Source organism: Salmo salar, chromosome ssa12, assembly GCF_905237065.1.
Source record: "Salmo salar chromosome ssa12, Ssal_v3.1, whole genome shotgun sequence".
NCBI lineage: Eukaryota > Metazoa > Chordata > Actinopteri > Salmoniformes > Salmonidae > Salmo > Salmo salar.
The window spans coordinates 60806735-60832764 of record NC_059453.1 but is presented as its reverse complement, the minus strand read 5'-3'; the positions used below and the strand labels follow the sequence as shown (position 1 = coordinate 60832764).

General features: G+C 41.1%; 3 protein-coding genes across 9 annotated transcripts in view; 1 reads left to right on the top strand and 2 right to left on the bottom strand.

Annotated features, from left to right (window-relative positions):
• The window catches only part of LOC106565429 (carboxy-terminal domain RNA polymerase II polypeptide A small phosphatase 2), a 41009-nt gene extending 36200 nt beyond the window's left edge, over nt 1–4809 (bottom strand). Inside the window, exon 1 of the mRNA XM_014132555.2 lies at nt 4208–4809. Within this exon, the coding sequence (XP_013988030.1) occupies nt 4208–4268 (61 nt within the window). The 5' untranslated portion in view covers nt 4269–4809. The remainder of the gene's footprint in view (nt 1–4207) is intronic.
• A 5730-nt stretch (nt 4810–10539) lies between these two features.
• Nucleotides 10540–13926, top strand: hig1a (HIG1 domain family member 1A). 3 transcript variants are annotated; one of them, XM_014132277.2, is made up of 4 exons: nt 10540–10694; nt 12803–12914; nt 13128–13262; nt 13443–13926. In XM_014132277.2, the coding sequence occupies exons 2-4, from the start codon at nt 12824–12826 to the stop codon at nt 13505–13507; spliced, it is 291 nt and encodes a 96-aa protein (XP_013987752.1). In that variant the 5' UTR covers nt 10540–10694; nt 12803–12823; the 3' UTR covers nt 13508–13926.
• A 3834-nt stretch (nt 13927–17760) lies between these two features.
• The window catches only part of LOC106565428 (natural resistance-associated macrophage protein 2), a 51226-nt gene continuing 42956 nt past the window's right edge, over nt 17761–26030 (bottom strand). For 4 of the 5 annotated variants that reach the window (XM_014132551.2, XM_014132552.2, XM_014132553.2 and 1 more), the window contains exons 15-17: nt 24092–24245; nt 23838–23900; nt 17761–20030 (exon numbers count right to left, since the gene is read on the bottom strand). In XM_014132551.2, coding sequence (XP_013988026.1) covers nt 19908–20030; nt 23838–23900; nt 24092–24245 — 340 coding nt within the window. In that variant the 3' untranslated portion in view covers nt 17761–19907. The remainder of the gene's footprint in view (nt 20031–23837; nt 23901–24091; nt 24246–26030) is intronic. The other variant, XM_045691598.1, reaches the window with a different exon arrangement.

Here is a 26030-nt window from a genome sequence, read left to right as displayed (position 1 = left end):
CCGTTAGATAAAATACGGAACGGTTCCGTATTTCACTGAAATAATAAATGTTTAGTTTTCGAAATGATTGTTTCCGGATTCGACCATATTAATGACCAAAGACTCGTATTTCTGTGTGTTATGTTATAATTACGTCTATGATTTGATATTTGATAAAGCAGTCTGACTGAGCGATGGTAGGCAGCAGCAGGCTCGTAAGCATTCATTCAAACAGCACCTTCGAGCGTTTGCAATTCTTGAAGCATTGCACTGTTTATGCCTTCAACCCCCGAGATTAGGCTGGTGTAACCGATGTGAAATGGCTAGCTAGTTAGCGGGGTGCGTGCTAATAGCGTTTCAAACGTCACTCGCTCTGAGACTTGGGAGTGGTTGTTCCCCTTGCGCTACATGGGTAACGCTGCCTCGAGGGTGGCTGTTGTCGATGTGTTCCTGGTTCGAGCCCAGGTAGGAGCGAGGAGAGGGACGGGAAGCTATACTGTTACACTGGCAATACTAAAGTGCCTATAAGAACATCCAATAGTCAAAGGTATATGAAATACAAATGGTATAGAGAGAAACAGTCCTATAATAACTACAACCTAAAACTTCTTACCTGGGAATATTGAAGACTCATGTTCAAAGGAACCACCAGCTTTCTTATGTTCTCATGTTCTGAGCAAGGAACTTAAATGTTAGCTTTTTTTACATGGCACATATTGCACTTTTACTTTCTTCTCCAACACTTTGTTTTCGCGTTATTTAAACCAAATTGAACACGTTTCATTATTTATTTGAGGCTAAATTGATTTTATTGATGTATTATATTAAATTAAAATAAGTGTTCATTCAGTAGTTGTAATTGTCATTATTACAAAAAAATTATAAAATATTTCCCCCAAAAAAATCAGCATCGGCTTTTTTGGTCCTCCAATAAATCGGTAATGGCGTTGAAAAATCATAAATCGGTCAACCTCTAGCCTACATTACTGAAAAACAATAAACTGCTTCCTGTTTGCCTGTCAGACATGATGTAGGCCTACCTGTGCAGGACAACAAAGGACAGTTGACGTGCAATAAGTAACATCCACCCACTCACCAGAGCTCAAGTCAATCTGAAAAACAAATATGGAGTCTCCCATCTGTGCTCCCGAGTAGCGCAGCGGTCTTAGGCACTGCATTTCAGTGCTAGAGGCGTCACTACAGACCCTGGTGCGATTCCAGGCTATATCACAACCGGCAGTGATTGGGAGTCCCATAGGGCAGCGCACAATTGGCCAAGCGTCGTCCGGGTTCTAGTTTGGCTGGGGTAGGCCATCATTGTAAATAAGAATGTTCTTAACTGACTTGCCTAGTTAAATAAAAATCTGGTCCCAGCAGGGCCTTTAATCCTGATCAGAGAAGGAGCATAAATACCACATAGTGCCTTCATATGAGCTGCAACATCCTATTACCATAAGCGACTCGTTTCAGGAAACTGGGCATATGTCGCGCGTCACTACTTCACAGGACAGCCATTTGAACGCAAACTACGTTTCTTTTAAATCAAAATGCATTTTTTGGCAGAAATGGCTTCTAGAACATGTGAACGTTCGTGTGCCTTAATAACAAACTTGCATGCCATCTGTAAATATGAGAAATTGTTAAACTACAAGCCTAGTTGGTTTAGCCAAAGAAAAAGTCTGCAACCTCCCGCTAGCCATGATTGGCTGAGATAATGATTGGGCTGGACATGCTGAGAGATGAGTTCGGATTGGTCTGCCATGTAGCACGCTTCTGTCTATAACATGAGCTGGTCAGTATGTGTAGGTAATCCTTTCCAACACGGCTTTTATGAAAGATATCACATAGAACTAGATAAGTGTTGCTCTCCACTTTCTGGAGGACTGAGTTTTGAAATTAGTGGAACTAGAATATGATAGCTAAGGAGATGGAAAAAATTTGAGCAAATATGCAGACAACATAGAAAAGACAACACACCAAAGGCTGTTGTATAAAACACCAGTCTTCGTATTACATCTTCAAACTAAGGGCAACCATGTCATTCGTGACAGAGAGGGAGAAGCGTCAACCCATGTATTTGGGTAAAATAGTCTAGCTAGCTACATTTTCACATTACACATTTCTAATTTTGTCAAAGTTTTTTTAGTTTCAAGTTAAAGTGCACTGTTAGCTAGCTAACGTTAGCTGGTTGGCTCGCAAGCTATTGTTAAGTGTATGATCTGTGTGTAGTGATATTACTCGTATCTCAGACCCACTTCCATTGTTAGTTATAGCCTAATGTTAGCTAGCTAACATTGAACCTGGTTGGTTAGCTACCTGGAGGGTAGTAATGTTATAAATTGCGATTATGGTTAATTGTTTAGCTAGCTACATGTCTAAACAAAAGACTCAACTACTATGCAAGTAACCATATCAATAGAATTTCATGATGTCACTGCAACAACTGTCGATAGGCGTAGCTGGTAAATACGCTCTGGCTATCCACTCCGATTTCAGAGCACTCTCGTCTGGGTGTGCCAGAGCGCAGAATAACTTTTCAAACGAGCAACACCCGTAGAATATGGCCGGTGTCAGGAAAGGTTGGCAAAAAAAAAAACTATTAAAATTGTTGTCAGCACCACAGTTGCAGTAACCAACACTCTGGATAAGATAAAAACATCCTAACCAGCTCTGCTAGGGCGAGTAAAATGGTCAGTGAGCTGTTCTCTCATTTGTGTCTGGAAGTAGCTGGCAAGCTAGCCAATGTTAGCTTGGGTGCTTGACAGCTGTTAGGTCAGAATGCTCAGATCAACCCTACTCCTCGGCCAGAGCGTCCAGTATGCACTCTGAACGCTCCGAGAGCGAAACGCTCTGATTTTACAAACAGACAATCTGACAATGCTGAGTTTACGAATGACCAGAGCGCACTCTGGCACTCCAGATTAAATTTACTAACACACCCGTAGTATAAACCAGCCTTTAGTCTTGAAATCTTTGGTTGTTTAGTACATGGCCTCACATGTGAATCCTTAAAGAGATGGGTGGGATAAGGCTTTAGAGGGTGTGAACCATGCTGAATGGGACCAAGAAGAGCTCTCCAGTAGGTGTATCAAAACATTCAAAGGCCATTTTCTCAAAAGTGAGGTTACAAGTTAAATCAACTTTCAAAGCAGAATTAATTTCTCCATTGTTCCTCAACTGTAGTGTACGATATACCATTTTCTAGCTCTGAGTCTACTTTTACTCAATGTAAAAAAAAAAAAAAAATTAGACATGTTGCTACATAAGACCGAATCAAGCCTGTTGGTCACATTTTTACATGTGGGTAGGGTACTGGGTAGGGGTGACATCAAACGCGCAAACATGTTCAACATACATACATCGTAACTATCTTTGACGCCTGTGGCATTAACCACATCTTATGTTGACTGTCTGTATTGCTTAGGTATTAATGTGTAAGTATAATTAAGTAGATCAAAAGTTTACCCATGTTTTTCTGCTTTATTAAAAGAGCATCTACTTTGACAGATATAATTGGATTACAGTTCATAGGAGTAAAGTATCTACATCCAAGCCAAACAAATTAATATATACAAACTGATATGACAAATTGCAAACAAAAGTATTCTGTTACTGTCTGGAAAAATAAACTGACTAGGCATACTCCAGACAACTAGCTACTTCTAAACTTTCAACACTTGTCTGTCTCAATTGAAAAGCTGTGAAACAATGTCAAACGTAATTAAAAGTACAAATAATTAAATGTATATAGTTCTTTACTACGTGGCTCACAAAATAGGCTACAATCGATGGGTTTCCAACAACGTAGTTCGCTAGTTAGTTTGCTGTTAAAATAACTTTATCCAGAGGTTCCCTATCCCTGACTGACGCTATCGTCTGCGAGATGGTCGTTTAGTTACCCGTAACGAACTAACGAGTTACGTTTGACTCGCATTCTGAATGTAAAATGGACACCCACACAGTGGCAAACCTGATTCAGTACAACCAGCGTTTGGAATATCTTCATGCCATACATGTAATGTCAGACACATTTACCAATAACTTGTTCACATGACAAAACTCACTCAAACCTGACATTCCTTAATTAGATGGGCGCAAGCCAATGATTGCGTGTAGTTATTAGCATGCTAGCAGCTCCTACGACAGTTGGCTGGCTTCTTCCGCTTCAACAAACAATATTATACATTGCGAAAGTGATCTCACTGAGCGGATAAACACGAGGACTTACCTGTTTTGGACGGCAGTTGACTCTCTTCTTTCTGCACTTGAGTGATAATAGAACTTTCCATCTAACAAATGCACAGCCCCTCAAAGTCCAATCCGTTACCCCAATTTGCAGGTACTTTCAACATTCAGCTAGCTGGTTAGCAATCACGTTTACCAACCCGTTGCGTTTGGTATCCGAAAATATTCCAATAAAAACAGCTTCTTGGTTTTTCTCGTATCAATTATAGCTTCCGCTATCGTTCCTAGTTCAAGCTAGCCAATGTGTTTCATGCGTTCAACACGAAGTGTATTAGTGTAACGCTGCGGTCCCCTCTGATAGCTAGCTAACACTAGGAAAGACCTCGCTAATACTCCAACATGGAGAATCCAGGCGAAAAAAGCAAAACAACCAAGGAAATGGGGCAGGGTGCGGTTTCAAGTTCCCCTTAATACTGATAAACAACCTTGAGTGATCATAATCCACTATAACAAAACTGAAAATATGTTGGTAAAATAATTCCTTATCTTGGTCCAAATGAACAATGTGTATATGTCTGATTAATAAATTATTGTTTTAGTTTATCGGATGACGCTTTGTTTTTGCTCTTCTGGGGATTTTGGGGGCGCCTTGAAACCGCTCATCGTCGCGGATTGGATCACGTAGAAGTGGGAGTACCACAGGCATTCTTCTCAACTCGCTTCGGAGTTCGTTCTGAGCACATTCCTGTGTTCGCCAGTAGTCGCAGGGTATATGGCTGGATTTGATAGTCATGGCTAGAAGGGATCCATCTTTTGTCAAATTAACATCAGATTTGACTTTTCGTAGAATGTTACGCAGTAGTTTAGGATAATTAGGTTAAGGTTAGGAAAAGGGGGGGGGGGGGCTTTTGAAGTTAATTTCCCTCCTAGCAATGACCATGTTTGGTAGCGTTCCCCTGCTCAGATGTTGCATGCATCAACCAATGGTTGCGTGGGACGTCAGCGACGGTGTCGTCATCGATTGACAGATTACTATAACATATCATTTGGTTAGCTGATACATGAAGTAGGCCTACCTATCCAGACGTTGTAAAATCTGTCAGGCGTCAGCAACGCCTGGGCAGAGGCATGCGCCCATTATCGATATAGCATATGGCTCACGAACAATTTGTTTGTTTAATATCCGTAGACTATACTTATTTAGACTAGTTTGACATTTAATATACATTTAATAAATTGCATATTTCAATGCCGAACACTATTTATATATACATTAAGTAGTAGACCTATGTGGTTGGAGCCTATGCAAAGGCCTATTGCCAAAATGATCATCTATCTGCGGCAATGGAGGACAAAATAAATTACTGCCATGTGAAATATTTCAACTGAAGACTATAAAGTCTGCAGACTTTTTTGTTTTGACCTTGTGGCAGCACTAATCGTTTGATTACAATCCACATTTTATAATTTCATCATAGGCTAAAATTAGCCTAGCTCAACCCGTTTAGAATGGCATTTATAGGACCATTTTCATTTTTCCCTTTTCATCACCTAGTTATTTGGCTTTTGATTGATATTCTATATCAGGGTTTCCCCAAAAAACGTTTTCAATCGTTTTTTGGACATAAAAGACCATAAAAATACCAGGTAATCAGCTCAAGGTAATTTTAATTCAGGAAATCTGTTCAAGTAGTCCCACGTATAAACAGAGAGTGATCGTATCCCAATGTAATCAAGTTTTGAAATTCTGTTTTTGTCTGTGAGGTTTTTTGTGGTTAATTTACATGGTTCTGGACACCCGACCATCCGCTCAAGAAAAAAATTGGCCAATGGCTGAATGAAATTGGGACCCCTGTTCTATATTGTCATACAGAGTATGATTGTAAACTGCTTATAAACATTATGTACATACTTGTCTGATTAACCTACATATCCTCTTAATCATGCATGTAATAACACCTCAAAGTCAATTATAAGATTTTTCTCTCCATTATGCAGAGAGAGACAGAGAGAGTTTGATTGTTGTTTGGAAATATAGAATATCTGCAACACCGTCTGCATAACAATGCAATACCAGGCAGAAATGTAATGAATCTACAATGATGGTATGTTTGTATAAGGGTTTGTTGAATTCGTTTTTAAGAGATGACAACATATAGAAATCGAAAGTTTTCAACACAGCTGGAAAATAAATGAATTAACTAAAAACAGAATACAACAGGTGAACATGCATAACAAAAATGTCAGGAATAAGTTCTAACAAACACCAAGCAAAGAACAAGAGGAAGTGTTTTTATAAGAGACAAAGCTCATTAAAAACAGCAGTGTGACTAGGCAGCAGATTGGATAAATGAATTACATTAATGTCATTGTGATATACATTCAAAAAAATGCACTGCGGCCAATGATGAATAGGCTTATGGTAGACATCACAATGATATCTGTTTTCTATATGTTGCTTCTAATGTTTTATCATGGCCTCTGAGGACTAATGTCATTGAATTAACCTTCACATGTACAGTTGAAGTCGGAAGTTTACATACACTTAGGTTGGAGTCATTAAAACTCATTTTTCAACCACTCCACAAATTTCTTGTTAACGAACTAGTTTTGGCAAGTCGGTTAGGACATCTAGTTTGTGCATGACACAAATAATTTTTCCAACAATTGTTTACAGGCAGATTATTTCACGTATAATTCACTGTATCACAATTCCAGTGGGTCAGAAGTTTACATACACTAAATTGACTGTGCCTTTAAACAGCTTGGAAAATTCCAGAAAATGATGTCATGGCTTTAGAAGCTTCTGATAGGCTAATTGACATAATTTGAGTCAATTGGAGGTGTACCTGTGGATGCATTTCAAGGCCTACCTTCAAACTCAGTGCCTCTTTGCTTGACATCATGGGAAAATCAAAAGAAATCAACCAAGACCTCAGAAAAAAATGTGTAGACCTCCACAAGTCTGGTTCATCCTTGTGAGCAATTTCCAAACGTCTGAAGTTACCACGTTCATCTGTACAAACAATAGTACGCAAGTATAAACACCAAGGGACCACGCAGCCGTCATACCGCTTAGGATGGAGACACGTTCTGTCTCCTAGAGATGAACGTACTTTGGTGCGAAAAGTGCAAAATCAATCCCAGAACAACAGCAATGTCAAGGGTGTGTGTACTGGTGGCGAAGTCAGTTGCAGGAGAGCAGAGAGTTGTGAACAGGCGCACACTTTATTCAGGCTGGAGTGAACAAACAGACGGACGCAAACTGCGTGAAAACCTCCAGCAAAAAGGCAAAAGTGCAAAGCGTGAAAAACACTCACCAAAGCTAATGTACCAAATAAACATACATACAACGTGCACAAACACGGAAACATAGCCTGGCGCATCACAATAACCACATAACAACAAACAATTTCACACAAAGACATGGAGGGGAACAGAGGAATAAATACATGCAGTGTGATTAGGGAATGAAAACCAGGTGTGCAGGGAACAAGACAAAACAAATGGAACAATGAAATATGAAGCGGCGATGGCTAGAAAGCCGGTGACATCGACCGCCGAACACCGCCCTAACAAAGAGAGGAGCCGACTTCGGCGGAAGTCGTGACAAGCAAAGGACCTTGTGAAGATGCTGGAGGAAACGGGTACAAAAGTATCTATATCCACAGTAAAATGAGTCCTATATTGACATAACCTGAAAGGCTGCTCAACAAGGAAGACGCCACTGCTCCAAAACCGCCATAAAAAAGCCAGACGACGGTTTGCAACCGCACATGGGGACAAAGATCATACTTTTTGGAGAAATGTCCTCTGGTCTGATGAAACAAAAATAGAACTGTTTGGCCATAATGACCATCGTTATGTTTGGAGGAAAAAGGGGGAGGCTTGCAAGCCGAAGAACACCATCCCAACCGTGAAGTGGTTGGCAGCATCATGTTGTGGGGTGCTTTGCTGCAGGAAGGACTGGTGCACTTCACAAAATAGATGGCATCATGAGGCATGAGGAAAATTATGTGGATATATTGACGCAACATCTCAAGACATCAGTCAGGAAGTTAAAGCTTGGTCGCAAATGGGTCTTCCAAATGGACAATGACCCAAGCATACTTCCAAAGTTGTGGCAAAATGGCTTAAGGACAACAAAGTTAAGGTATTGGAGTCGCCATCACAAAGACCTGACCTCAATCCTATAGAAAATGTGTGGGCAGAACTGAAAAAGCGTGTGCGAGCAAGGCCTACAAACATGACTTAGTTACATCAGCTCTGTCAGGAGAAATGGGCCAAAATTCACCCAACTTATTGTGGGAAGCTTGTGAAAGGCTACCCGAAATGTTTGACTCAAGTTAAACAATTTAAAGGCAATGCTACTAAATACTAATTGAGTGTATGTAAACTTCTGACCCAATGGGTATATGATGAAATAAATAAAAGCTGAAATAAATCATTCTCTCTACTATTATTCTGACATTTCACATTCTGAAAATAAAGTGGTGATCCTAACTGACCTAAGACAGTGAATTTTTACTAGGATTAAATGTCAGAAAATGTGAAGAACTGAGTTTAAATGTATTTGGCTAAGGTGTATGTAAACTTCTGATTTCAACTGTAATATCTCACTCTCTGACAACATACTCCAACAACCTGTCACAGATATGCCTGAGCAATACAGTGTGTGCTGCATTGTGTGAGGTCTGGCTTGGTCTGGCACTATATACAGTAAACCAATACATTGACCTATAGGGAGAGAGGAAGAGAGAGCACACATGTGCAGGCAGCAGAACAGTGAAGTAACAAGGAAATAGAAGGGTGTGATACTGGATACCCATTGGTTGAGAATGTGAGGAATTTATGGAAAACCTATACAGAGGTCACGTGATCCTCAGTGTCTGGCAGGAACGAGGGGGCTGAAGAGAGGGAGACAGGATAAGTAGAGAACACCAGAACTCACAAGGGTGGGGCAATCAGACACACATAGCGAAGTTAACTAAAACAGTGGTGTAGTAGTCCCTTTTGATTAATACCCCTGGTTACAAATATATTTATATCTCAACTACATCGTAGACCACAAGTTGAACTCATGAAGTAAAGACACCTCCTGTACCATGTGATTTGCAGGAAGACTGCTCCCCCTCCTCCTTGCCATCTTGCCCTGAGGTGGCCTCTGCTGTAGAGCCCTGGTTCCAGGAAAAGGGGCCTAGAAGGCAAACTGTGATGCCTGGGCAGAGTGAAACAGGAGGAGAGAGAAAGAGGGAATAAGAGAAGGACAGAACGAGACGGCCCGCAGAGAGGCGTAGTAAAAAGAGGTGATAAAACAAGAGAAGCAAACAAAAATGCCCAAATCGAGAGATTTTGAGGGAGACAGAAGAAAGGGGATACCTAGTCAGTTGTACAACTGAATGCATTCAACTGAAATGTGTATTCCGCATTTAACCCAACCCCTCTGAATCAGAGAGGTGGGGGAGAGAAGGAAAGAAAATTAGAGAAAAACCCTCCCATTTTACATAAATCCTAACACAATCTCACTGTCCAGCAGTGCAGACTGCTCACTTTGGGAAAATAAGGTATTTCACGGAGAACCCCTTTGTAGACTAACACCAGTTGGCCTACCTGTAAAATGGAATAGATGTTTGAGGAAGAATGTAAAAAAAATATGAACGTAGAAATGATGTATGTGCAGAGACTTTCATTATTTATAGGAATGGAATAACTCGGAGTGCAATAAATGTAACTGCAACAACAGCAAATAAGCAATACAATTTAAAAAACTGTGGCAAGTATTATAAATAACTGTCGAGGCAAAGATCCTCTCTGGTTGACACAAGACACTTGTTTTAGCTCGCGTGCACCCCCGTGTGTATTCAGACCGTAAGCATCGCCAGAGATTTGGGCCTCACTCCCTCCTATCCGAGATAACTACTTCAGCCCTCATCCAACACCCGTTCTGCCAGTCACATTCTATTAAAGGTCTGCAGCTAGCGACTGGAACGAGCTGCAAAAAACTGTGAAACTGTACAGTTTTATCTGCATCTCTTCATTCAAAGCCTCAATCATGGACACTCACTGACAGTTGTGGCTGCTTCGCGTGATGTATTGTTCTCTCTACCTTGCCTTTTGTGCTGTTTTCTGTGCTCAATGTGTGTGCCATGTTTTGTGCTACTACACCTTGATGACCCAGGCATAACTTGCTGACTGATCAATCAGCACCTTTTATTAATTTTAAATAAACAAATGAATAGCTTCCAAAAATCACTGTAACCTACCTACATATCAAATCGTATGTTGAAAAAAATATACAAATATTCGATGTTGTCCTTATGCACGTTATTACGGTGTATTACGGTACACTAACGTTACCGTAGCTTTTCTATCGCGATAAGAATATTGCGTGATACGGAAACGAGGGAAAGAAAATTGACTAAACTATCGTTGCAGGACTTCACTATCTTTGCTTGACATCAGAGGTTGAAACAGCGCCCAAACGCAGCCAAAACATTGCTTCTTTAGCGGGACCTTTCGACAGATCGAATGTAAGTAATCAACCAATTGTATAAAGCTCACTCGAATGGCTGTGTAATAATTTGTACTCTCACTGTAAATGATGCGCCATCCTAGCATTATAGATGATTAGGACTGTCTTCTGGGATTCTGTCCTTGTCTGGGATACTAGCTAGCTTACAACGTTAGGTCACATTCTACGGTCACGAGGACAAATAACTTGCAATAAAAAACATACATTAACACAAAGCAGTGACTGTAAATGATTGTCAAACGCCGTAGTTTAAAATGCCACATCAAGCCAGCGGGCTGTGAAGCTCTAAACTCGGTCCATCCCTCGAGTCTACTGTACGTAAGTTGAATAGTAAACTCAAATGTACAAGTTCAAGGCATGTTCCTGCTTTGTGTCACGTAGGTAAGTAGCGTTGTGTGGTAAAGGGACATTTGTTATAAGCAATATACATTTATTATGATTAAATGAGAATCTTTGCAGTGCCTTCGGGAAGTATTTAGACCCCTTGACTTTCCACATTGTTACGTTAGCCTTATTCAAAAGCAATATATATAACAAAAAAATCCTCAGAAATCTACACATAATACCCCATAATGACAAAGCAAAAAACAGGTTGCTAGAAATTTTAGCAAATGAATTAAAAATAACATACCTTATTTACATGTATTCAGTCCCTTTGCTATGAGACTCGAAGTTGAGCTCAGGCGCATCCTGTTTCCATTGATCATCTTTGAGACATTTCTACAACTTGGAGTCCACCTGTGGTAAATTCAATTGATTGGACATGATTTGGAAAGGCACACGCCTGTCTATATAAGGGCCCACAGTTGACAGTGCATGTCAGAGCAAAAACCAAGCCACGAGGTCGAACGAATTGTCCGTAGAGCTCCAAGACAGGATTGTGTCGAGGCACGGATCTGGGGAAGGGTACGAAAACATTTCTGCAGTATTGAAGGTCCCCAAGAACACAGTGGCCTCCATCATTCTTAAATAGAAGAAGTTTGGAACCACCAAGACTCTTCCTAGAGATGAGCAATCGGGGAGAAGGGCCTTGGTCAAACCCGATGGTCACTCTGACAGAGCTCTCTCTAGAGTTCCTCTGTTGATATGGGAAACCTTCCAGAAGGACAACCATCTCTGCAGCACTTCACCATAGTGGCCAGACGGAAGCCACTTTTCAGTAAAAGGCAAATGACAGCCCGCTTGGAGTTTGCCAAAAGGCACCTAAAGACTCTCAAACCATGAGAAACAAGATTCTCTGGTCTGATGCAACCAAGATTGAACTCTTCCGCCTGAATGCCAAGCGTCACGTCTGGAGGAAACCTAGCACCATCCCTACGGTGAAGCATGGTGGTGGCAGCATCGTGCTGTGGGGATGTTTTTCAGCGGCAGGGACTGGGAGACTAGTCAGAATCGAGGGAAAGATAAACGGAGCAAAGTACAGAGATCCTTGATTAAAAACCTGCTCCAGAGCGCTCAGGACCTCAGACTGGGCTGAAGGTTCACCTTCCAACAGCACAATGACACTAAGCACACAGCCAAGACAATGCACAAGTGGCTTCGGGACAAGTCTCTGAATGTACTTGAGTGGCCCAGCCAGAGCCTGGACTTGAACCTGGTCAAATATCTCTGGATAGACCTGAAAATAGCTGTGCAGCGATGCTCCCCACCCAACCTGACAGAGCTGGAGAAGATCTGCAGAGAAGAATGGGAGAAACTCCCCAAATACAGGTGTACCAAGCTTGTAGCATCATACCCAAGAAGAATCAAGGCTGTAATCACTGCCAAAGGTGCTTCAACAAAGTACTGAGTAAAGGGTCTGAATACTTATGTAAATGTGATATTTCAGTTGTATTATTTTTTATAAATTAGAAAGCATTTGTAAAAACCAGTTTTTTGCTTTGTCATTGTGGGGTAATGTGTCTAGATTGAGGAAAACCAAATGTTTTTATCAATTTTAGAATAAGGCTGTAACAAAACGTGGAGGGGTCTGAATATTTTCCGAAGTCACTGTACATTATCTTTTACCAACAGTAGTGTGTATGACAAGACTACAGTACCTACTGTAATTAGTGAGGGATATAAGTTGGACTGTGTGTTATTCAAGCCAGTATTCCCTTATGTCAGCCTCTCCTCCCAGCAGTCTCCATGTCCTCCAACAAAGATTTGCCAACATATGATGATGAGAATGAATCAAAATTTATGAGGAAAGCGAAGGAGTCTCCGTTTGTCCCAATAGGTAAGTGAAGCTGTACAAAAAAAATATAAACAATTTTTACAAGAGCATGAGTCCTGTTGGTGGTTTCACCGCAGTGGAACTTTTTCATAGTGCATGTTTGATTGAATCCTAGTCAGTCATGGAATAAAATGTAATCCACTTTTCCAACCCTGGTTCTAAGGTTAGATATCATACACCCAGACCATCATTGCATTTCCCATGTGTTTTTTACAGGCATGGCAGGATGCGCTGCAGTGGTCGCCTTTGGTCTGTGGAGGCTCAAGTCGCGAGGAGACACAAAGATGTCAGTCCACCTCATCCACATGCGTGTTGGAGCTCAAGGCTTTATAGTAGGCGCAATGACATTAGGTAAGTCCTAATCTAATATGTGCTGTAAAACAGATACACAGGCCCAACAGCTAATATCTCTTAATCAATTTACAGGGGCAACATGTATCACACAAGACTGTGACCGTGTTGTGCCCTTATACACGTACCACTACCATGAAATGGAACACTAACATGACTGTAATGTTTGTCTATTTGTAGGGGTGATCTACTCTATGTACAAACAATACCTTGCACCCACGGACCCAGGTGAAGACAGCAAGTGAGCCTACCAGCCAATCAGCAAGTGACATGACCAGAAAACGCTCCACGCCTGCCATTTCTGCATTCTACCCTTAGAAATAGAAATCATAGAATGGATTATAGCTGTCAAAATAACATTTCATTCATGGCAAGTAATTTATTTTGGTGAGGGCGTCATTTAAGCTAAGCAGCATTTCAATCTGGCAGTCACTTTGAAGAAGGTTAGTACATTTCAGGTAGTCGAGTGGCACATTCATTCTGTTTCAATCATTACCTCTTTGCTAGACACCTGATGTAAACCACCAGTAAAATGCCACCTTGAAGGCGACCAGCACACCATAAACTCCTATAGCCAATCCACTCATTGACCATTGTCAGCCTCACCATGTAGTGTTATTGTTATTATATAATAAATAATATATTGGTTATTTTCTAAAATCTACTTTGAAATATGAGTTAAGTTCTTATTTCATTAACAGGTACAGAAGTAGGTAAAAGGTTATTTTCAACCACCTATCCGCACACTACTAACTCTTCTAAGGGATGGATGGAAATTTACAGAATGGTTACCTGGAGGAAAATGGGGGAGGGTCATGCTTTTTCAATTTCAGTCAAGGGGAGAGTTTAGTATTTTTTTAATTAAATCTAGTCCAGGGGAGGGTCATGTAATTGATGAAATTTCAATATTTCTCAGTGTTTTTGAATTTGTTGCTCATTAGGCTATATATCAATGTGTGCCTGGGTGCACAATATCAAGTGTGCTTATAGGCTATTTAGTGTGGTGACAATCATATGATCTAGAGCTTATAGGCTACGAAGTGCATGCTCAGAGAAGCAAAGAGCAAAGTTACATTTCTAAGAAAGCTGCCGGGATGGTGTAAATACAATTAGGCTACAATGGATATTCCAACCCTGAGTCCTGGCCTGCTCTTGCTAATCAAAAACGTTTTTTTGTGTGCTGCCCAACCAATGGCTGTGCTGTGTAGGTCTACGGTGGCAATTTAGGAGGAGAGTCAAAGGCTTTTTCTGAAAATAATTTATGGTTAGGCCTAGTCCCAAAAAAATGCACCCTTGCACACAGCCTATGTTCTGTTCAGTTTGAGAAGGAGAGCAAAAAGATGAGGACCAAAGGTCAACTTTGATAGCTTGCTACTACTGTAATTGATTTCAGTAAAAACTGTGTTTCTTGCCCATGATGTATTTATCAGTTACTGACCTCACAATAAGCCAGATTCGAGTAACTTACATTGTGGTGCTGAAAGTTGAAGCAACAGCCGCAGTACAATCAATCGGAAATGGACAGACAGCTCATGGTGCTGAAGGTAGGCAAATTCGAGTAGGTGTAATTCATTCATAGTCTTAATGTTAATTAGACTTTACTAACAACAAGAGAGCTTTGTGTTGGAGCCTATTTATTCCTATTTACGAAAGAGGTAGGCGTACCTGTTCGACAGACAAACTAGGCTATAGGCTATCCATAGATTTGTTGGTCTAAGGCACTGCATCTCAGTGCTAGAGGCGTCACTACAGACCCTGGTTCGATTCCAGGCTGTATCACAACTGGTCGTGATTGGGTGTCCCATAGAGCGGCGCACAATTGGCCCAGCGTGGTCAGGGTTAGGCCGTTATTGTAAATAAGAATTTGTTATTAACTGACTTCGTTAAATAAATATTTGTTTTAAAAACCCACCATGCACTCTTTAAATAACAGCCCTGAAGCACTCTTTAAATAACAGCCCTTCACTGTCACGGAGGTAGGCTAAGTTAAAACCAAGACTCGAATTGAGGGGTAATGAGAGGGTATGCCATAGGCCTACCTTTTATTTAAGAAAATGGCAAAAGGCATGATCTATAACAGCGCTTTGGTCCGTGATGCTTTATGCTGTAAAACAACCGGGAAAGACACGACTCCGATGCATATGGGAATATCATTGCCTCGTGTCTTTGACATTGAGGCTGAACTAGAACCTTCTATAGCTGAGAAGACAAAAAATAGACTTTGCTTGGAAGTAATCTAATTCTGTTACTATCAATTGATTAAGCTATTCACTTTCTGTACAATAGATGTTTAAATCGGAGGGCCTGTTGTCTGGACCTCTCTACGGGGGTACCACAGGGTTCAATTCTCGGGCCGACTCTTTTCTCTGTATATATCAATGATGTCGCTCTTGCTGCAGATGATTCTTTGATCCACCTCTACGCAGATGACACCATTCTGTATACATCTGACCCTTCTTTGGACACTGTTAACAAACCTCCAGACGAGCTTCAATGCCATACAACACTCCTTCCGTGGCCTCCAACTGCTCTTAAACGCTAGTTAAACTAAATGCATGCTCTTCAACTGATCGCTGCCCGCACCAACCCGCCTAGCATCACTACTCTAGACGGTTCTGACTTAGAATATGTGGACAACTAGAAATACCTAGGTGTCTGGCTAGACTGTAAACTCTCCTTCCAGACTCACAGTAAGCATCTCCAATCCAAAGTTAAATCTAGAATTGGCTTCCTATTTCACAACAGAGCCTCCATCACTCGTGCTGCCAAACATACCCCCATAAAACTGACTATCCTGCCGATCTTTGACTTCGGCGATGTCATTTACAAAATAGCCTCCAAAACTCTACTCAGCAAATTGGATGCAGTCTATCACAGTGCCATCTGTTTTGTCACCAAAGCCCTATATACTACCCACCATTGCAACCTGTATGCTCTCGTTGGCTGGTCCTCGCTACATATTCGTTGCCAAACCCACTGGCTCCAGGTCATCTATAAGTCTTCGCTAGGTAAAGCTCCGCCTTATCTCAGCTCACTGGTCATCATAGCAACACCCACCCGTAGCACACGCTCCAGCAGGTATATTTCACTGGTCATCCCCAAAGCCAACACTTCCTTTGGCCGCCTTTCCTTCCAGTTCTCTGCTGCCAATGACTGGAACAAATTGCAAAAATCACTGAAGTTGGAGACATATCTTCCTCACTAACTTCAAGCATCGGCTGTCAGAGCAGCCGATCGCTGCAGCTGTACACAGCCCATCTGTAAATATCCCAACCAACTACCTACCTCATCCCCATATTAGTTTTTTTCTGCTCTTTTGCACACCAGTATTTATACTTAAACATCCTGATCTGCACATATCACTCCAGTGTTAATTGCTAAATTGTAATTACTTCGCACTATGGCCTATTTACTTCCTTACTTCATTTGTACACACTGTATACAGATTTTCTATCGTGTTATTGACTGTACGATTGTTTATCCCATGTGTAACTCGTTGTTTTTGTCTCACTGCTTTGCCTTATCTTGGCCATGTCGCATTTGTAATTGAGAACTTGTTCTCAACTGGCCTACCTGGTTAAATAAAGGTGATATAAAATAAAAACCTAGACAGCTTTTAGGTAAACACTTATGACTGACTCTCGTTGGGTTAAGCCACAGAAGAAGAGTAGCCAGTAGTCAAAGCTTACATATTTCTGCGTTGGTAGGCCTACTCTGTCTGGGGTGGAAAAGTAGACCTAACTTTTGAAAGTACCATGCTCAGATTCCTATTAGATGTCGCAGATTTAATTGTTTGCAAACAAGACACACTGATTTAGCATTGTAGAAATAAGATAAAATGAACACATAGGATAAGAATGGACAGAGAGAGGCCTGTAATTTGTCATTTGTGTGGTATTAAAAAAATTCTGCTAATATGTAGAATTGCATGACATTTTTAGAAAAAGGCCAGATTGTCTCGGACCTGCAAATACAATGCTTTTACTATAAAGACATTCATTCCACCCCTACTCTTGTCCACGGTGGTCTGCGAACCCACAACTTTCTGGCCTGCAGTCCTCTGCTCTATCAACTCCTGTGTTGCTATGCAATGCTTACAGGATGAAGAACAGTTTCTAAAACTGCTTATCTATGGCTCTGGTCTGTCCAGGAAGTGAGGGAAAATGGTAGGAATGTTCTCTGCTATCCACTTTGATTTAATTATTATTTTGGGTATAGGGGATGGTCACTTGTTTTTTTCCCCCCAAGCGTTGAGGGAGGGTTTAGGTCAAATATATTTTGCTGAAGGGAGAGCCATCCATTGTTGTAACCTTTACTATAAAGAACGTTCACTCCCTAAAGAGAAGTATTGACACGGAGCTCAACGGGTCTCAAAGATGTTATTTTCAGTGTCCGGACTGTTTAAAAATATATATAATGCTGTTAATGAGTTTGTACATAGTGAAATTTGTGAAAAGTATTTAATGGTTTATCTTTGGAAAGTGACAAACAGAAAAGGTTATTTTGTACAAATATTTTTATTCATCGAAAATGTATGGTACCAGCGAAACTTAACAGCCACAAACTGTTGATACTTTAGTTTCCTTTGAAAAAGATATATAAAAATAAAGTCAATATATCTATGCGATTGTTAAATTGACCAAATACAAATACTGGCTTTACAGTACATAAAATTCCACATTAAAAATAAATGTCATATGTAAACCATACAAGTGAATGACTTCTGTTTGAAGATTTCATAATTAAAACAATCCATGGTAATGACTTCACTAAAGTGGTGTGATCATGCACATGCAGAGACGTTCTATTTATGATATATTTATAGACTGACATTTTGAGTGTAGATCTATGTAAATTCTACAATGGTCATCAGGAGCTGTATTTAGCAGTGACACCTCTGACTTCATAGACTGCGTCAAGAAGCAGAAAAGGCCTGCATCTTTCATTATATTGGGCTTTGGGTACGAATTTAAACTTCAACAGAATTTCAATGGGTAGAGTTTTGTACTAACAAAAACACTGAATTCACAGAAAGAGGTCAGTACAATTGTTAGTATCACATTAACATTTTCCCTGAGAAATGATTTGAAGGAAATGGGATCATTTGGGCATGTGGGCTGCTTTTATGCCTTTCACTGTAAAGCCAAAGCTTTAGTTTTACTGGGGTGCTTTGGAGGGAATGACCAAAATAGCAGGACATTTGTAGAACATTTTAAATGACTACATCTAAAATATTTATCTATTAGCACCTTGAGTGTGATAAATTGTGTTTTATAAATAAAATGTAGAATTATTTTGAACACCCCTGCCCCAGTTTGAGCAGGGCAGTGGGTGCATACCTTCTTTTTTAAATAAATAAAATACAAATCCAGCCTGGATTCGTACCAGGGACTGTAGTGATGCCTCTTGCACTGAGATGCAGTGCCTTAGACCGCTGCGCCACTCGGGAGCCCTGGGGAGTTATAATTGCAAGTGCCAGAGCAACTGGGTTAGGAAGTTGTTCTTAAAGGGCCAATCCACACTTGAAACAATAAAACAAAGCAGACACCCCACCTCTGTTTTGATAAAAAGCTGAGGGATGGGCCTGGAGAAATGTAACCACTTAAATTAATAGACCGTGCTATGTATGCAAGGACTGACCCTCCAAGATTTGGTGTACTGGGTTCTGATGGGGTACGACTGAACTATGGTCATGAGGCATTTCTAAGTAATATTCTTCAAGAAACAATTGATATACAATGAGTATACAAAATATTAAGAACACCTGCTCTTTCCATGAAAGACTGAGCAGGTAAATCCAGGTGAAAGCTATGATATCTTATTGATGTCACTTGTTAAATCCAAGACAAAAGATTCAAGTGCCTTTGAACGGGATATGGTAGTAGGTGCCAGGCGCACCGGTTTCTGTCAAGAACTGCAGCGCTGCTGGGTTTTTCACGCTCAACAGTTTCCCGTATGTATCAAGAATGGTCCACAAACCAAAGGACATCTTGACAACTGTGGGAAGCATTGGAGTCAACATGTACCAGCATTCCTGTCCATGCCCCGACAAATTGAGTCTGTTCTGAGGGCAAAAGGGGTTGTGGGGAGGTCTTCCTAATATTTTGCATACTCAGTGTATATCATTAATTTATATGCTCAAAAACGGATGTAGCAACTGTGAATTGGCCCTTTAAGTGCTTGCTCTGATAAAGTCTTACGAAAATGAAGTTCTCTGTGTGTTCATAAATAAAACAATTCTACAACGTACATGCATATAAATTGGTGGCAATTGCCTTTTTTGTAACCAACTCACTACACACAGTGTATTTCCCATATAAAATGATCACAGCTTTTCAAAGTCATAACAATGCTGTCCCGTGAAAAAGACGGCTCATTTGCAGAATTTTTATAGTGCCACGTTGATCAAGCATGCTCGACATGATAAAAACCAACAACTCATTAGGGTAAACTTGATAATAGGCCTAACCTTCATATAATGCCAATCATAGTTAGGCTACCTGCCCAGTGGAATGTCAAGTGAGGGGTTCAAGGCTTCTTGTAAGGGTCAGATGATGAGGATGGGCATTTACGAAGGTCTGGCTGGCACTAAGGCACAGGAGGCGCACTGCATCCTCCATGTTAGGTCACCCCTGTGAATTCTCTCTAGCTACGGACTGTATCACTGCTAATAACCACTCCTCCAACGTGTTCTTCTTCTAATCTCTCCACCATCGTGTCGCTGTCCATGTCCTTCAGCAGGTAAATGTCATTGTGGCCCGTCAGCATCTGAGAAGTGAAGAAGAGCGTGAGAGATGGTTAATCTCATACAATGCGAGTTTGATTCTCTTATTACTTAATGTCATAAGCACTCGATTGGTAGGATCTCATTCATCAACTCATTAACCATTCCCGGGAAATGTTTAAGCAGTTGTATGTTGGCTGCGCATAGGCTACGTACTGTAAGCAGCAAAGCTCTTTTCATCAAGTGATTGTGAGTGTTCAATGCCAATGTTGTAATCTATGGTGTCAAAAATTGACAAATGCAAAGAAATCCATCACTGACACCAACCAAAAACAAAGTAGTGCTTACCAAGTTTTTCCTCATTGGGCTTTCTAGGGCCTGGTGATATTTATTCAACATAAAATGTGGTCAGCCCAGTGCAATGCGTAGCTGCAGGAGTATGCTTCATTGGGACATTTATTATGAAGTGGTTGCTACAGACTAGCGCTGCTAGAGCTGCCCCGGTCAACTGTAAGTGCTGTTATTATGAAGTAGAAAAGTCTAGGAGCAACAACGGCTCAGCTGCGAATTGGTAGGCAACACAAGCGTATAGCGCGTAAAAATAGTCTGTTCTCAGTTGCAACACTCTCTATTGAGTTCCAAACCGCCTCTGGAAGCAATGTCAGCACAAGAACTGTTAGTCGGGAGCTTGATGAAATGGGTTTCCATGGCCGAGCATCCGCACACAAGCCTAAAATCACCATGCGCAATGCCAAGTGTGGGCTGTAGTGGTGGAAAGCTCGGCGCCATTGGACTCTGGAGCAGTGGAAACGCGTTCTCTGGAGTGATGAATCACGCTTCACCATCTGTTAGTTCGATGGACAATTCTGGGTTTGGTGGATGCCAGGAGAACGCTACCTGCCCCAATGCATAGTGCCAACTGTAAAGTTTGGTGGAGGAGGAATAATGGTCTGGGGCTGTTTTTCATGGTTCGGGCTAGGCTCCTTAGTTCCAGTGAAGGAAAATCTTAACGCTATGGCATTCTAGACGTTTCTGTGCTTCCAACTTTGTGGCAACAGTTTGGGGAAGGCCCTTTCCTGTTTCAGCATGACAATGCCCCCCGTGCACAAAGTTAGGTCCATACAGAAATGCTTTGTTGAGATCGGTGTGGAAGAACTTGACTGGCCTGCACAGAGCCCTGACCTCAACCCCATCAAACACCTTTGGGATGAATTGGAACGCCGACTGCGAGCCAGGCCTAATCGCCCAACATCAGTGCCCACCTCACTAATGCTCGTGGCTGAATGGAAGAAAGTCCCGCAGCAATGTTCCAACATCTAGTGGGAAGCCTTCCCAGAAAAGTGGAGGCTGTTATAGCAGCAATGGGGGGACCAACTCCATATCAATGTCCATGATTTTGCAATTAGATGTTTGACGAGCAGGTGTCCACATACTTTTGGTCATGTAGTGTACAATAATGTTCAAATACCAAATAGATAGATAGCAGCTTCCAAATACTATAGACTTGGGCTGATTATCATGTCAGCAGGATAAGAATTTCCATTGTGCAAGATTAACTTTTTACATCTTAACCTGGAATAGGACTGCAATAATTTGAGAGAAATCAAATTCGAACTTAGTTCTCTCATTGAAAAACACGAGAACAAGTCACACTCGCTCTGCTTGAGCATGAAAGATAGGATATCAAAAACTATGGCTGACCACTGAGAATCCTCTCAAAAGGGACAGGGAGGCCTCTGAACAGGAACAAGTGTATTTGTTGTCATTGGGGTTTACATAATGTCCGTTGTGCACAGCAGGTGCGTCATTTTCTGTTCAGGCTTCATTTTATGTTTATTTCCCAATGATTCTACATGTTAAATCCAGGGTATCTGCAGATTCAATGAAGTTGAATTTAAGACCTTATTAATGCTACTCAGAATGCAATTTCAATACAAATTTTAGGTTCTGCGTGCTCCATACACCTGCTAATATTCCCCTCTAGAAATGAGCCCATGTTGGCAAAAAGTAGTATTTTTAGGGCTGGCTCTTTCACCAAAGGCTATAGCCTACATGGCTCATATTATCAGGCAGGTGTGCTATTTTAGCCATGAGCATTTGTCCCGTAGCCTAAGGAATTTAGTAGCATAGTGGCTAGGCTATAGATGGCTGAAGCATGGGGTTGCCCATCTGCATTTGTTTAGGCTAGCCCAATGGGCTAATTATTAGCTAGATATCAAACTAAGTGTTCAGAATTTTGGCTTCGATATCAATACCAGCTTAATGCTCACTCAATAGACTTGGGCTGAAATAAAAATGCCTTAAAGTCAAATGCAAACTGGGTGTGCAGGCTTTTGATTCAGCCCTGCTCAAACAACAGAGTCAGCTTAACAAGGTCCTGTTGAGCAGTGAATTTGAAGAATCTGGTGCTAGAGTTGGGCTGAAATAAATGTCTACTCACCCAGTAGCTCTCCTGGAGGTATTATGATATAACATTTGAACATTAGCCTACAACCAAAAAGTTGAATAAAATAATTCCCTTATTCAATAAATCAGGTATCAAATAGCTATACTTCAAAGCAAGGTAGCTAAGCGGCAGGGCTCTAGACTGACTTTTTCCAGTGCCAAGTAAGACACGAAAGAAGTGAGCTATTTCATCTAACATGTTCAGTGAATGTATAATGGGTATTTTGATGTGCAACATGTCAAAATAGGATCCAGAATAATCAGATATCTTTTGAGAGATGAATTTGCCTGCATGTTTTGTGCATATTGGCCTAGGCTACATGCTACATCATTTACCACCTGAGGAAATGGGAACTCGAAACACATTAGCTAGATTGCTAACTCTAAATATTATATGGTTGCTAGATAGCCATGCAATTGATCTAACAGTACATTTGATGTTCTACAAAAACTTTCCATTGGTAGACCTACTTGATGCCTATTCACCACACATGGTGCTCTCCACTCCATTCCCCCGGCGCATAATCTCAATTACATACTATGCTTGTAAAGTGGTGTTATTTCCATTGACAGTTGAGAAATAATTGGTATACTTGGTATACTCAAAGCAGAGACTTTCCTCTTTTTTAACAGTAGTTGTTTTAAAAACTGTCTTTCCTGCAATTAGCCTACATTTTGAAATGTTGCTCAACTGTCAGTACGCTTGCGCCTATCAGAATGGATCTCTTCCTTTACTACGTGTGCAAAGACTGGAGCGGGAGTGAGATCCAGCAACGAAACAAGGAAAGGGCAGATACTTTCATTGTGGGAAGCAGGTGAATGCACATTACTGTTGACCAAATAACGGTTTTAGAACCAAAAAATCTACAGGCATGTTGTGTAGCCGAATCACCGATGTAAGCAAAATTGCTTTGGCAAGAGGGAAATGACAGTGTCAGCAATTTTCGGTTTAGCGTCCCAACTATAGTATTATTGTCTATCAAATTGTACAGGTTACCTTGTTCTCTCCTCTCTCTCCTCTGGCAACGGACCGACCCGCACTGGCACACGCAGAGGCGCACACGTGGATAGCTCTCTAACATTTTGAAAGTGCACCTTGAGTATTATTTGATGTTCAATAGATTTTTTGCCATGGTGGCAACAATTAAGTAGCTGCACAATATAACAGAAACACTGTAGTCACCTCCTTCACATTTTTTAAGACCTGTGAAAACAGATAAATTCATTTAAGACTAAGAACCTCCGGACACCCTGTGAATTGCCACCGTTCTTTGACAACCAGCAGGTGATCTACTGTGCACAGCCGACATGTGTGTTGGTCCATCTTTTAAACACTGTCTTGTTCAGTTTTAGGTGTCATACTCTGGCTGTTCCTCTATGAACACAGAAGGTCTGTTGTTGCTTACCCTGCTGGCCAGACAGGACACGTCCAGACAGGAGACCCCCAGGGCTATCAGACAATGCCACGCCTGTGGACACACACAAAGAGGGTAGAAGAGGGTCATTGTACTCCCTACAATAGTTTACAATGCATCTTTCCAAACCCTGAATTCAGTATTCAGCATTGAAAAGTAATCACTTCATTCTGGTGTTAATATACAGTGTTGTGTGCTAATCAAACCCGGTCCATGGTGTTATAATGACTGCTATATCAACTCACCAGGTAGCCCACAAAGCATAGGTACGCTATACAAAGCAAGCCCGCCAGCACATAGAGAGCCACACTGCTTAGGCTGGTCACGTAAACCACCACAAAGTGCATGTTGATGGCACAGACCACCAGGATGACCACCCCTCCGCCTATCTTCCACACCCTGAGGAGCACAGGCACAGCTGAGATTGTAAATTGGCACAATGATAAATTGTCACTGTCATCACATGTATGAAATCATTTCTCTATCAGTGCAAATACAGAAAATCGAACTGCATCCAAAATGGAACCCTTATTTCCTCCAGGCCCTGGTCAAAAGTAGTATAATATGTAGGGAATAGTGCTGAGCGATGAACCGAAGTTTCAGGGGGGTTCGGTTATTAAACAGCTAATTGACAGACGTCGGTTCAATTACTTGAATTCCATTTAGTTTCTCTAGAGAAATCAAATAATTCACAAGATAAATTAAGTCAAGAACTATGTGGGACGCTGGGCTGATTGGAAGTTGTAGTTTTCATTAGGCAAATATTTAACCTAGCTCAACGTAGAAACTTGGTAATTAACTACAACGAATGGCCATAATCCATTGTGCCTGTTCTTTCCGGCCACGGAAAGAGGCGGATACACACAGACCATAGGAGACTGCGTGAAAGAGGAATGACAACACAACGACGAGAGGGATAGACAGTTCGTGAGGTAGCTCTACCTGATTGATAGTTAGCCTACCTAAATAGGACAACTTGTTCAATGGGAAGCACAGAAATAACAGATGGTTGTCTGGCTGCTACTGCTTGAGCAGAGATGAGATGGAGTCTCGTGTGGCTCAGTTGGTAGAGCATGGCGCGTGCAACAAGGGTTGTGGGATCGATTCCCACGGGGACCAGTACAAAAAAAACTAGCTTTCACTACTGTAAGTCACTCTTGATAAGAGCATCTGCTAAAATAACTCAAACGTTCCACTACAAGTCCATGGTGTATGCCTACAAAGCAAAAAGTGGAACGGCCCCTCCCTACCGTCAGTCTATGCTCAAACCCTTCATCTCAACTCGAGCACTCCGTTCTACCATCTCTGGTCTCTTGGCCCTCCCACCGATAACGGGAGGGCAGCACCCCACTCAGCCCAGTCCAATCTCTTCTCTGTCCTGGCACCCCAATGTTGGAACCAGCTTCCCCCTGAAACTAGGACAGCAGAGTCCCTGCCCATCTTCTAAAAGCACCTGAAACCATAACTCTTCAAAGAGTATCTTAAATAATCTCGACCACTATGCCTGTAATATGTGGTTGTCCCACTTATCTTTCTTAAGATGAATCCACTCACTAACTGTAAGTCACTCTGGATAAGAGTGTCTGCCAAATGACTCAAATGTAAATGTAAAATGAGATGATGATTTAAAGGTATTAAATTATAAAAGTCATCAAATAAAAACAAAGTAATATACACAACTGAAATATTGTATTAAAGTAATGTGAATACATTTTGGTTGAGAAGCAGTAATAGGCATTCACTACCATCATGAGGCTCTTATTGTTTTATTCTGTGTTGTTACAGAATTCAACCCACTGTCAGTGTCAGGAAAAAGGCAGGTGATGGCTGAGGGAAGCTCTAAAATAATTTTTCAGAATGCATTTCATGTTTAACATAATACTGATTATTTTTTAATAACCGAACCAACCTCAAAAAGCACTAATCGCTCAGCACAAGTAGAAAAGTAGGTTATATTTGAGACGCATCCCTGTCATCACGTCTATGAATTAATTGGTCTATCAGTGAAAACACAGAACCAATCGGAGTCATATAATAATAATTTGGTGGGTGCTTATATTTTTCCTATTTTATGTATGTATGAATTATACGCATGTGTGAATTGGAAATGTTTTTATTTTTTGCATATCCCAACTCCCCTCAGAGTGGGGTCACGGCCAGGGTCAGCCATTATCAAAGGCAACC

Coding starts and splice junctions, on each gene's coding strand:
- hig1a (XM_014132277.2), top strand. CDS start 12,824: ATGTCCTCCAACAAAGATTTGCCAACATATGATGATGAGAATGAATCA. Junction 12,915..13,127: donor GTCTCCGTTTGTCCCAATAG/GTAAGTGAAGCT, acceptor TGTTTTTTACAG/GCATGGCAGGATGCGCTGCA. Junction 13,263..13,442: donor AGTAGGCGCAATGACATTAG/GTAAGTCCTAAT, acceptor GTCTATTTGTAG/GGGTGATCTACTCTATGTAC.